The sequence below is a fragment of the Bidens hawaiensis genome, unplaced genomic scaffold (genome assembly GCF_021521415.1).
Source record: "Bidens hawaiensis isolate Kalapana, Puna unplaced genomic scaffold, B.hawaiensis_p1.1 tig00003270_1, whole genome shotgun sequence".
Lineage (NCBI taxonomy): Eukaryota > Viridiplantae > Streptophyta > Magnoliopsida > Asterales > Asteraceae > Bidens > Bidens hawaiensis.
Genome location: NW_027491179.1, coordinates 1,633,606 through 1,647,002, shown reverse-complemented (window position 1 = coordinate 1,647,002; position 13,397 = coordinate 1,633,606). Strand labels below are relative to the sequence as shown.

At 37.0% G+C, this 13,397-nt stretch overlaps 1 protein-coding gene across 1 annotated transcript; it reads left to right on the top strand.

The window, feature by feature from the left end:
- Positions 1–1,071: 1,071 nt before the first annotated feature.
- LOC143623058 (uncharacterized) lies at positions 1,072–2,760 on the top strand. Its single transcript, XM_077094051.1, has 4 exons — positions 1,072–1,521; positions 1,947–2,044; positions 2,153–2,203; positions 2,364–2,760. Exons 1-4 carry the CDS (start codon positions 1,072–1,074, stop codon positions 2,758–2,760), a joined length of 996 nt encoding a protein of 331 aa, XP_076950166.1.
- Positions 2,761–13,397: the final 10,637 nt, after the last annotated feature.

Genomic DNA, 13,397 nt, shown 5'->3' with positions numbered 1-13,397 from the left:
AATGAGAATGTAGGTGATTTGGAAGAGGAGGGGGGGGGGGGTGGTGGTGGCAGTGATGATATAGTTGTTGAAGTTGGAGTTGAAAATGAGAATGTAGGTAATTTGGAAGAGGGGGGGGGTGGCAGTAAGGATATAGGTGATGGTGATCATGCTGTTGATGATGAGAGCAATGAGAATTTGGATGATTTGGATGAGGGGGTTGGTGGCAGTGAGGATGAGGGGGGGGGGGGGATGTAAGTGAGGTTGAAGGTGATGGTGATTATATTGTGGATCATGAGAATAATATCACAGACCCTGAAGTTGACATGAGTGATTATAGGATGAATGTTGATTCGGATGTAGAGGATGGGGTTGACTTTGGAAGTGAGCATAAAATGGATTTGGGGGAGGATGTAATAGACAATGACAAGTTTCTAAGTGGGTCAGACTCAGAAGGGAATGAAACAAGCTCAAAGAAACACATTTTACATGGTATAAGAAGATCAAATGAAAACATGGCTAACTTTTACCTAGGTCAGATATTTGGAACAAAGGAAGAGGCCAAGAAGCTTAGTAGAAAACATGTAGTTGAAACTAGAAGGTTAATTAAAATCACCAAAGATGATCACATTAGGGTTAGGGCAGTTTGTACTGGTTCTATGCCAGATTTTGAAGTTGATGATAGTGGGGTGCATGTTTCTAGCCAACCAAATTCTAAAGGGAAAAAACCAAAGGGAAAGGTGCAAGTGGTAAAAATAGTAAAAGCAAGGGGTTGTTATGAAAAATGGAAAACATAAAGGTGGAGGGGGTACAAGAGCAGAAAGTAATGTTGGTGGGAGGGAGAAAAGGACAAATCCTAATGAATATCAATGTCCATGGGTCATGTTACTTTCCAAAGAAAAAGATTCTCAATCTTGGGTGGTTAGAACATTGAATACCAACCACATATGCATTCAATCAAGAAACATATATGCTTGTACATTAACCTTTCTATCTAAAGAGATGTTAGAACAAATTGAAGAGAACCCTAACATCTCACTAAAAGCAGTTCAGGGTCAATTTTGAAGGAATTATGGTGTTAGTGTTCATAAGATGAAAGCATATAGGGCTAAGATGAAATCAAAGAAAAAGGTTAAAGGGGACTACAAGGAACAATATTCTTTGCTTAGGGAGTATGCTACTAAGTTGGTTGATAAGAATCCAAGTAGCACTGTGAAGATTGAGGTTGAGCCACCAACAGGTCCTGAATCTACAACCAGACAGTTCAAAAGGATATATGTTTTTTTGGCTGCACTAAAACAGGGGTTTAAAGCATTAAACATGGACTTGCTTGGTCTAGATGGTGCATTTATGAAAGGTACATTTCCAGGTCAGATGCTTACTGCAGTTGGTCTCGATAGAAACAATGGTATCTATCATGTCTGTTATGCAATTGTGGAGTCAGAAAGTAGTAACTCATGGACTTGGTTCTTAGAGCTTTTGTCAGAAGATCTGGAAATAAGAAGCAATTCAAGGTTTACTTTCATGAGTGATAGGCAAAAGGTAAGGAATTCAAGCCATTCAATCGTTACTTTCATTATTTTATCTTTTAACCTTTGTTCTTAGATTGTTATGTCTTTATGTTGAACATGGGCTTCTTCAAGCCATTCAAACTTTATTTCCTTGTGCTGAGCACATATACTGTCTTAGGCATATCCATGAAAATATGAAGCTTTCAGGATATAGAGGTGTACTTTACAAAAACATGTTATACAAGTGTGCAACCAAAACAACAAAACCTGAGTTTATAACTGAAATGAATGAGTTAACGGAATTCAACAAGGAAGCACACTTATAGTTGTCAAAAATAGGACCTGAATCCTGGACCAGGTCACACTACTCTGGTTAGTATTCATATACTTTAACATTATTTGATATGCATGTTCAACTTTGATTTATTTTGTATGCATGTTCAACTTTGATCTCAGGAAGGGCAGTTTTCTGATGTAATGATTAACAATATGTGTGAGGTTTCATATGGCAAGATAGTGGAAGGCAGGGACATACCTATAATATCTGCACTTGAGTATGTAAGAAGTATCTAATGAGGAGGATTGTTACTGTGCTTGGTATTATTGATAAAAGTGAAGGCTTATTGACACATAGGGCCACATAATTGTTTGCAACAATCCAGAAATAGGCAAATCACTACCATGTGCAGTGGAATGGAGGGGCTCTATATGAGGTTAGTGATTAACCCACTGATCCACGTGTTTTGAATTTGGCAATGAGGACTTGTAGTTGCAGGGGCTGGGAAATTACAGGCATGTCTAGTATATTTGGTTATATACTATTAATTCTCCAGGCAAAATGGTTAATATACTATGTATAGGTTTGCCATGCAGACATGCTGTGGCTGCACTTTGGGTCATGGATGCTAATGGAGAAAGGGCAGGGGCATTAGAAAGTTGGGTTCACCCGGTGCACACAATGGATAGGTGGAAGTTGGTTTACTCCTTCAAAATTAATCCAGTAATTGGGATGTCTATGTGGAAAAAATGTGAGGCTTCTACAACCATTGTAGCACCCAAGCATCACACAATGGTAGGTAGACCAAAGAAGGCAAGAAAGAGGTCAATGGTGGAAAAAGATGATGTACCAACAACATGCAAATTAACAAGAAAGAACACATTGGGAGCATGTAGCAGGTGTAGGAGCACTGGCCATAATGTGAGGACCTGCACATGCCCACTTAAGAAGAAGGGGAAAAGGCAGCTTAATATGGTTCTTGTGCTTGTTTAGATGACTTGGTTAAGTATTTAGAACTTGTTTAATATGGCTTTTATTAAGTCTTTTTGGTTATGTATTTTGAACTTGTGGGATCACTTGACTTGATTTGGTAATGGTTGTTTATTTTGAACTAATGATCTTAATGTTAAGTAAGTTATGAAGTAAGTGTTGAGTTTTGAGTTTTGGTTGTGGGATCACTTGACTTGAGTTTTGAGTAAATTATGAAGTAAATTAGGTTGCAGTCTATGTGCATTTTGAGTAAATTAGGTTGCAGTCTAAGTGTATTTTGAGTAAACTTGAGTTTTGGTTGTGTATTTTGAATTTGATTAGGTGTGCAGTCTAAGTTTTGAGTTTGTGTTGCATAATTTGTTTGACTATGTGCAGTCAACTATGGTCATATTGTGTTGAAGTTTGATTTTGTATTGTCAATAGTTTGTGTACTTTTGGATAAACATATTTGTGCAGATACAAAAATATGTGCATAATTTGTTTGACTATGTGTAGTCAGCTATGGTCATATTGAGTTAAAATTTGATTTTGTATGGTCAATAGTTAGTGTAGTAATGGATAAACATATTGTGAAGATACAAAAGATGTGCATAATTTGGCACTAGCATTGGGATACAAAAGACATTACATCATTTTGGGCAGATACAAAATATGTGTATATTTGCATTTACAATAAACCAAACTTAATTCAGGCCCATCTGACCCACAAACCTAGCCTACCTAACAAACTAAACCAACAACATTTCATATATGCACTTGCATCAAAATAACATAACATACAAAATAAACCCTAGCCAACTAAGAACCAAAATCTTCTTCAGTTTCTTTGCATTGGATTCACTTGTAGTCAGTTTGCCTTCACACCTTTTAAGAGCATCATCAAGGTTGTTCTTTGCCCTAATCAAACCAGGAATGATGTCTGTACATCTTTCACACCTTTGATCAAACCAACCAATGAATCCACATCTTGAATCCTGGATTTAGACATAAAAAACCTGATTTCAGACCACTAATTTCATGAAGCAATAATCATTCACACCTTTGATCGAACATATAAATCATTACCTGGTACGGACAAGAGTAGAAATGAAGACCTGGGTTCTTGGGTCTCCATGATGTCAGGATGATTTCCTCTTTACCACATTTGCAGAAAACCATGATGCGAGGATCGATTTGGGGAAGAATCGATTTGGGATATTGGGGATTCTTGGAACCCTAATTTTAATTCGTTATATTAATGAACGATTGGGGGAAATAATGATTGGATTGGGTATATAATGGGGGAAATTATAACGGGACCTGAAATTACGGTAATACCCCGACGTGAGCAGCACATGACACAACTTAACGAGGTTTTTTAACGGGGTTAGGCCTAAAGGACCAAGGTGTTACATTTTTTTAAAGGATAATAAACATCAATTTGGAAGATAACCAGTCGGAATGGAGTGTTATCCCTCCTGGGCTAACAAGTTTAAAACCTTTGTTTAAGCTTTAGGGTCATTTTGGTATTAGGTAATGAAATGGACGACATAATGGAATGAACGTGGTAATGGAATGGACAATGGAATATAATGGGTTATTACCATTCCAATGAGATGTTTGGTTACCACATGGGAATGAAATGAATGATTATTTTGCTGTTGTTTGATAAGTAGGAAAAATAAAAAATAAAATTAAAATGGTAGAGAGTGGCGGTGGTGGGAGGTAGATGGTGGTAGTGGAAATTGTGCGCGGTGATGGTGGCTGGTGGTGGTGGGCGACAAGAGATAATGATGGTTGGAGGTGGGTGGTGGTGTTGGGGGTGGGTGGCAGAGGTAGTGGACGTGGCAGGCAGTGGTGGGCAGCGGTGACAATGGGTAGTGGGCGTCGGGTGATGGTGGTGAGGGTTGGGGCGATGGTTGATGGTGGTGACGGGTGGGTGACGGTGTTGGGCGGATGGCACTGATGGCGATGGTCGGTGGCAGTGATGGCAGTAACGACGACGGTGAACGATAACGGTGATGGTTGGTGGCAGCGGCGTTGGTGGTGGTGGAGGTGATGTAGGGTGAGAGAGGGAATGTAATGGAAAAAAACATGGTGTATGGATGGAATGAAATTGGGGTGTTTTAGAGGGAATTGAATGGACTAGGTAATGAGTCATTCCATTCCTTTTATCAAATAAACACACTTTTTTCCATTCCCTCACAATGGGTCATTCCATTCCTCCCCCGATTTATGCATACCAAACGCTACCTTAAACTATGACACGTGAATTGCCATTGAGGTGGAATATATCATTATTAAGAAGGAGATGGGTCTAATTACCGTATATCACAAATTCCTGATGATGATAAAGCTGTGTTCTTAAGAGAGAAAAAGATGTTAAATATCTTTCAACACCGAGATCTTCCAACTACTACAACATAATGGTTCTTGCTACTTAATCTGGAATGCACAATTGAACAAAGATCGTGGTAATCCCAACATTAGGAAAAACAAGATGGCTCTTTTGAAAAAGGAGTTTGATATCTTTAAAATGGTAAAAGGTGAAAATTTTTCACAACTGGTCGAGAGATACTGTCACTTAGTCAATGAAATGAAAAGGCTTGGAATCGAGAAGCCTGGGCGAGTATATTGACAAATTAGCCGTTGCATTACCTGAGGAATGAGGGACATTCATCATGATACAACAATCAAACCCAGTTGCCTATGCTAGGCTGAACTTGGCAAGGTTCAATGAAAAGTTGGAAGCACAAGATCTAGAGTTACTCAAGACATTGGTCTTTATTACAAGAATTCACCATCATTATTAACTCAAGGGCAAAAAATTCAAATTGCATTCTGCTGATAATGTGGGAGCTACTTTTGTTGGTAGTTAGAAAAGTTATTCTTCACCTCAATATCCAAGTGTTGGGTCAAGCAACTTGCCAAACACTAAGCAATCCAATCAACCACAAAACCAGAATCCTGATCTTTTGCATTGCAACATTGCTGTCAACATAAAAAAACACCAATGGGCTAACAGCTGACAATGTAAAAGAGCATATGGAATTTATGGGCACTATTCTTTAGTCTTATGAGGGTCTCATCACTATGAGGATTGGTAATTTCAATATAACCAAGGAAGATTATGATCAGATAGATCCTGAAGAAATGGAAATTCTGGATATAAGATGGTGTTTGGCAAGTGTCAAGGAGATTACTGGGAGAAATTTTCTAGATGGAACTACTTCAAAACATGGATTTGATAAATCTAAGGTTTGGTGCTTTAGGTGCAAGGAAAAGGAACATTTCAAGAGGGAATTTACCAAAAAAGAAGTCCCCGATAATGGCTCTAATCCATTTGAAAGAGATTACACAAAGCAAGCCATTTATCACCAAAGTTTACCAAACCAAGCTGATCCATTCAACACCAACAAGAATCCAAACATAGCCTCTACTGTAACATTCGTCAAATTTCAAACCCGAAAACCCGACCCACTTTTTTTTATACTATTATTATTACCTGGACTATCCTTATTCATCATTAGTTTATTAATCATTTTTGATAATTAATTATTACCCAACACTTGTAACAACTCGGGTTTTTCAAACTTATATTTTATTTAAATCCCGGATTCGGTTCAATGTTCGGGTTATTTTATTGAATATATTGCATTTATCGAGTTTAAATTTGTTTAATTATTAATATATTATTAACTTAATATGTATTTTTTTATATCTTTAATGTTTCTACACTTTTTACACAAAGTATAAGTTTTAGTCTCTTACGTATCCAACTTTAAACTTCAGGGATCAGATTGTAAACTATTGTTATAACTCATTTCCTTATCTGGATATCCTAATACCCAATCCGACCCAATGACCCATCGCACGACCCGTATTTCCCAATTAACAATCAAAACGCGTTTAAACTTCGAATTCGATATGGAAATAAGCATATTCGTAATATATCCGACTCCATGACGCGGATAATTGATCAATTACAGCCTCCTTGTCCAAAAATCCCAAAATTAACCTATCTAGAACCCTAATTCGATTTACTATATAAACTGATGTTAGAATCCAATTAAACTCCTCCACAGATCACTTAAGCTATCGCGACCTAAACCCCGATGCTTAATTATGCAATATCAACCTCTTGATCTTCGTTTTTAACCTCCTTACCGTCAGCCTTGTTATGCTTCTGTCACCCATCTCCGATCAGCTTTTAAGGTAATCGATTATTGCTTTAGGATCGCGATACCGTAATGATTAAAATCCCTAAGGTTATTTTGATTAATTATACACGAATTAAAATCAAATAGTTAGGGTTCTTAATCAATTTTGTTCCTTATTGATTCTGTTTATAATTATTTTGTTACTGAGTCATGTTGCACGTATCCTTGTTGGCCTGCTGGTAATACTTGAACGTTTGGGGGACAGAGGTCGCGGGTTCGACCCCTTGCCACCCTTTTTTTGCCTTTATTTTTGGTATTTGTTTAAACTAATCAATTCTAATGGTTTTAAACCTTAATAAATGATAAATAATTTATATTTTTTAAAACCAACATATTAACTCGTTGTTTCTCGGTTAGAACTAGATATATATATACATATATCTATGTATATATATATATGTATAAAAGTTATTAAAAGTTTATAAGGTTTTTTGTAATAAATATTTAAAAAGATTTTGTATATTTAGAATACGTAAATTAAGGTACATAATATTATTTTAAATAATAATTTGGCTAAGTAATTTATAAACAAATGACATTTTTATAAATATATATTGTTACCGCTTTAATCAAATAAGTACGAATATTTTATAAAAAATTATATTTTATGCAATATTAATTTATAAGTAATCTTTATTAATCATAAACTTTAAATAAAATCTGCTATTCTCACAATACCCGTTCATATTTCGTTTCTCTCTTAGTCCATTTGTTAATTTGTAGTATTTCCCGTTATTACACTTGTTATGATTTGTCTTTGCTACCTCTCGAGCGCGGCGCTTATTCTTCTACCAATCTTAACGTATTTATTCATTTGCTTATTCTCTAAGGTGAGTTTACATATCCCCTTATCTTTTAAATTTTGTGGATGCGTATACCCTATTTAAATCACTCATTTTTATTTCCACATCTATTCAAAACACAATTCAATATATGTTTATGTGTGATTATTTCATGCTCTATGATAATGCTCTATGTGCTTAATTGTTTATTTTATGTTTGGTGCTTGGTATCTCATCCTCATCTATCCTCATCTAATATGATCATACATTTACCCAAGTACTTTGATTTCGTATCAATAAGAACGGGTCCACATCTATTTTGTTGTTTACGTTTTCATAAGAATTGTAATACTCATCATTTGCATATGAATTGTGATTTATCACCAACATTCATGTTGACAAACTCTATTTTCATACATGTTACAGGTACAAGTAATTGATATTATTCAAGATTGAAGACAATAGTTTGACCTTAGGATATCTATTCAAATAACATAATTTTTGATGTATTTGTTACGATTATTGAATTTGTGTACTTGTTTAATGTTAATGAAGTTAAATAATTATTAACGCTTTAATTAGTGTCTTCTGAGCTACTGTCCAATCAATACGTTACGCCCCCACATGTTCCGCCTTTGGTCGGGGTGTGACAGATTGGTATCAGAGCTGAAGGCTATAAGATATGTGGTTAGATATAACGACCTAATAGCATGCTTAGGGTCCTTATACGTGATATGACTTTACTTGTTTGCACCCTAAATTTTATTATTGATTACAGTAGCTCAAACATTATTTAATGATTTAATATTATCCTTTTACAAAAAAGCACACACTTATTCCAAGGCTATGCCTCACTCTCAAAATTTAAAACTCTAGGAAGATTTTAATCGTGAAATTCCTTAAGAAATCCCACCTTTTTACTCCCCTCTTCTTGAGGATGATTCGTGGGACGGATATGTAGTAACTGTAAAATGGACGCACTTGTTTACCGAACCCTTGACACCAAGGCTTGCGAGCCTAAGGAAGTGCAATGCGCATAAATCTCAATCAACCGCGAGACCTGGTTGCCTTCCTTGAGTGTTCGGTAAGGGTGTGGAACTTATTAGGCCAAAGCATATCACACCAAACGTACCCGAATCTGCTACCCTCATTGTATCAAACGTGGTCATGTGACGATCACACTCTTAAATTAGCGATGAGACTTTGTTTAAATTTTTTTAAGAACGAATATTTTCTCATATTATTAGTTTCATCAATACTCTAAGTTAAGGTTATTAATTTTATTTTGTATTCTCATGAATTTTCACGCAACTCGAAATTTCACATAGTTGTACAATTTTTTTTTCTCCAAAACATAATAAATTTTTCACATGTCGTCATTGTAGCATGTCTTCTTCCCGCCTTATTAACCGTAACCGTCGCACTGGCAACTCGGGCCGTGGCATGTCATCCCGCATCGCTAAGGGAATTGTGGAAGCCCTCCCAAAAATCATCTCTCAACTCCAAACTGTGAATGCTCCTACATCATCCACAACTCCGAACCCAATTGCTGGCTCCATCAAACAATTCAAGAGTGCCAACCCGGCCGAATACTTTGGTATCGACGGTGCTACTATTCTCCTCCAATGGTTCGAAGAAATAGAGAGCGTGTTCCTCCACTGTGAATGTCCCGAGGACAAGAAAACCACTTACGCCTCTAGCATATTCAAGAAGAATCCCCTTAATTGGTGGAACGGTGAGAAGCGCACACTTGGCGCTGAGGTTGCCATGGGATGAGCTCAAGAAACTCATGCTCAAGAAGTTTTGCCCGAAACATGAGCTTAGGAAGTAGGAAGAGGAGGTTTGGAATTTGAAACAAGAAAGTGGTAATGACACCATTTACAACGATCGTTTCCATAAACTGAGTCTTCTCATCTCCCACATGGTCACTCCCTTTGAACGTTCAATCGACAAGTACATCTCGGGTTTGCCTATGCAAATTCGAGATTCCGTCCTAAGTCGTGACCCTCAAACCCTCCATGATTCCATCACCTTAGCCGGTACCGTAACCGAAAACCACATTAAGGCCGGGACCTTGACGCGCAAAAATTCCAATAAGCCCAATGATAAGCCTCCATCCGAGCCCACCAAAGAACCCCAACCCGAATCTTCCAAACCCGAGTCTTCTAAGCCTGAATCCTTCAAGCACAACAACAACAACTCTCCCCATTACCGCAACAATAAAAGAAAGTCCAATGCCCAAAACTATGTCTTGGCCCAATCGCAAAACCAACCCACCAAGAAGCCTTACACAGGACCCCACCCATTATGTGATACATGTAAATTTCACCATTCGCCTAACCTCAAGTGTCGTCAATGCACCCATTGCGATCGATTTGGTCACATCTTTACCACATGCCGTGAATGCAACCAACTCATGATGCAACCATTTACCTCACCTCTTACCCAACACTTACCTTATGCTTAACTGTTTACTCAAGCACCCTACACTATTAGAGCTTGTTACAATTGTGGAGACCCTAGCCATTATCGCAATGCATGCCCTAGACTCGCACACTTGAACCAAATTCAATCCTACCCAACTCAACCCACTCATTATCAAGCTTACCCAGTGTAACACCCCGTAACCGCAGCGGAAACGTAAACGGGATGCAACAGACGCATCTGATATCAACAGCATTGCTTATAAAGAAAACACCACTACATTAATTTACATCTCAATACATTGTTCCGAGTTTCGTTATCATCTAGGCGTTAACACATAAGTTTTACCGATAGTACATTAGCATATTTAATACAAAATAAAGATCCTTAAGCTTCCACAAAATAGCACACATCATCAAGCACGTATCACTCATTCCAATTTGGGTGTACCTAGAAAGCATGTAAAGAAAACGGGTCAACTACGAATAGTTGGTGAGTTTCACTAATTCGAGTAAACCATGATATATCAATATCAAAATATAATATTATCTGGGGACACTGTTAACCCAGTACTGTACTCGCTCCGGGGACAATGTTAACCCAGAGAAACATCCAATAACCTCTAGGGACACTTTTAACCCAGAAACACATTTAATAACCTCTGGGGACACTGTTAACCCAGAACACTGTTTCGGGCCTTACAATGTTAGCAACTCAGACAATTACCATCTTAATACATTACCGTACGATTCCCGTACAATCAAATATTATATAAATACATTCATTTCCATGCGATCAGCATGTACTTAAACATTTAAATAATAACATGCTTTCCGCCCCGGGAAAATATTTGAAACAATTCAGTAAAAAGGGGCTCGTGAAACTCACCTTTTCGTGAGCAAATATGTAACACTGTGCACGGCTACCGGTCCGGATCTGTAATACGATCCCTAAGTCGTTACTATACAATTTCTATTAATATAAATTAAATTCGTGTTAACCGGTACGTCTGGGGACACTGTTAACCCAGTACCGTACACGATCCGGGGACAATGTTATCCCCGAAACACTTCTCAGGACTTAGATTGTGATATCACTTAGAGTTCTTTAGTCAAAACTACCATTAGTTTGTTTTCCCGTTTTGCGTGCCTAGCACGGTTATCCGTTTTTATGTTTTCAAAAATGAGTTTGGTCACACACGACCCGAAAATAGTTGTTACTGATATTTTAATTAAAGTGGTGAAATTAGAGCTCGGTTTAGACACCCCGTTTGGCCGCGGGGCCCGTTTCCGGCCCGTTTCCGTCTTTAATACACCGGAAACTGCTAAATCGGGTAAAATTACCCAAATCATCCGAATTATTTTCGGATGATTTATTTCTACTTGATTAACTTAGTTTCATGAAAATAGTCCATTTTTAGGGTTTTTATACACCAGTCAGCTCGCTTAGGCGAACTTTGCCGGTTTACGCGTTTTAAGCTTTAAAAGTTTGTTTTTATGTTCTTTTTAGCACAAATAATTATCCGTTTAGTCTCGGATCTTGAAATTTTTCACAAAACACTTTTTAACAGTAAGGAATTTTATAAAAATATTTCCAGAATTAATTTTTATATTTAACATTTATTTATCTATTTTTAAACGTCATTTAAACACCAAATATGTCGAAAATACCAAACGACCTTAGAAAAATCCCAAATTTTTCTGGGATGACCCCTGCCATCCACATAGTTCCCTGAAATATTTCCAGAACCAAAATCTCATTTTTCATGCCATTTTCACCAAAACCGAGCTAGAAAACCCTAGAACTCGTTTTACCGAAAAGCCTACTTAGACTTCTCCAACGGATCTAAAATTTTGTGTGTGACTTTTATATGTTATAAAAAGCTTATCTGGAATTTTCCAGAATTTTTCATGATGTTTAACTATTTTTCATCATTTTTAGCCAAAACCGAGCATTAAATTCACCAAATATTCATCATTTGTCCAAAAATTACCAAAGTTTCACAGATCTCTTATTTTCATGTGTAGATCATCTCTGTGAAATTTCATGACCCAACTCTAAGTCTATCACAATCTGTCCAAATCATACGAAAAACCGAACTACCTTGTGTTTCTAGCTTTAGATCGCAAAGATCTTGCTTTCTAGCCTTTGCTAGCAACTAGATATAACACCTACAAGCACAATAACACCACACCAAGCAAGTTACACCCACAATCAAGCCATTTCTATCATGGTTTCGGTTAAGACACCAAAACAAAGATTTTAACCGTAAAAATTCGTTTTTGACTCTTTTAACTCCTTTCTTGGACCAAGATCCCTTGTATAACTTGTATACATCACTTGATCATGCAAGAATCGGTTTCATCTCGGGTTCTCACCCATTTTTCATTTGAAACCTCATTTTCTTGTAAATGACTCGAGAAAAGAAGATGAACACGACTATAATACGATCTTTACCTCGGTTTCTCTTGTTGAAAAGCTCGGTTTTTGGTTCTAGATCTTGAGAGAGTAAAGGGATTGTTGGAGGGTGTTGTGAAAAAAGAAAAATGAAATGAAATGAAGCCAAGTGGTCCGATCGGACCATATTGGAGGGTGGGGTGGGACCCACATCTTCATTTTAAGCCACATATTCAGATTCTCGTAATCTGGATAATGTTTTGGATAATCTGGTTCAGTTCGTTTTTCGGTTAAACGTTTAATTCGGCTTAAAACGAGGCTAAAACGGTCGTTTTTCGGCTTAAAAATGAAATTTATATAAAACCGATTTAAAAATTTAAACCATGACATTTATTAACTTAAAACATCATAGTATTAATAATTGTGCATCTTTTTCGGCTTGATCGATCGTCTCTTGCTTGGTTTGGTATTAAAGGTTTCGTTTAACATACCGACGTATCATTAAATCGAAATCCTTTTTCTGTGCTTTAATTCACTTATCCCGAAGCTTTAATACTTCGCAAACATCACTAAATATTATATATTTCGTCTATAATGCAATCCCCGATCGTTCGGGCTTCAATAACCGTTAATCGGTTAATCGTATTTCCAATACGATTAACTGTATATTCGAGTATAATTCGTACTATGAATCATACATACTTGTATAAACGCATCATAATTCACATAATCATTATTAAATAACACATAATTAGTATATACCGGTTAGGGTATACCTGGTTTTGCCGGAATCGTTACATTCTCCCCCCGTAAAAGAAATTTCGTCCTCGAAATTTTT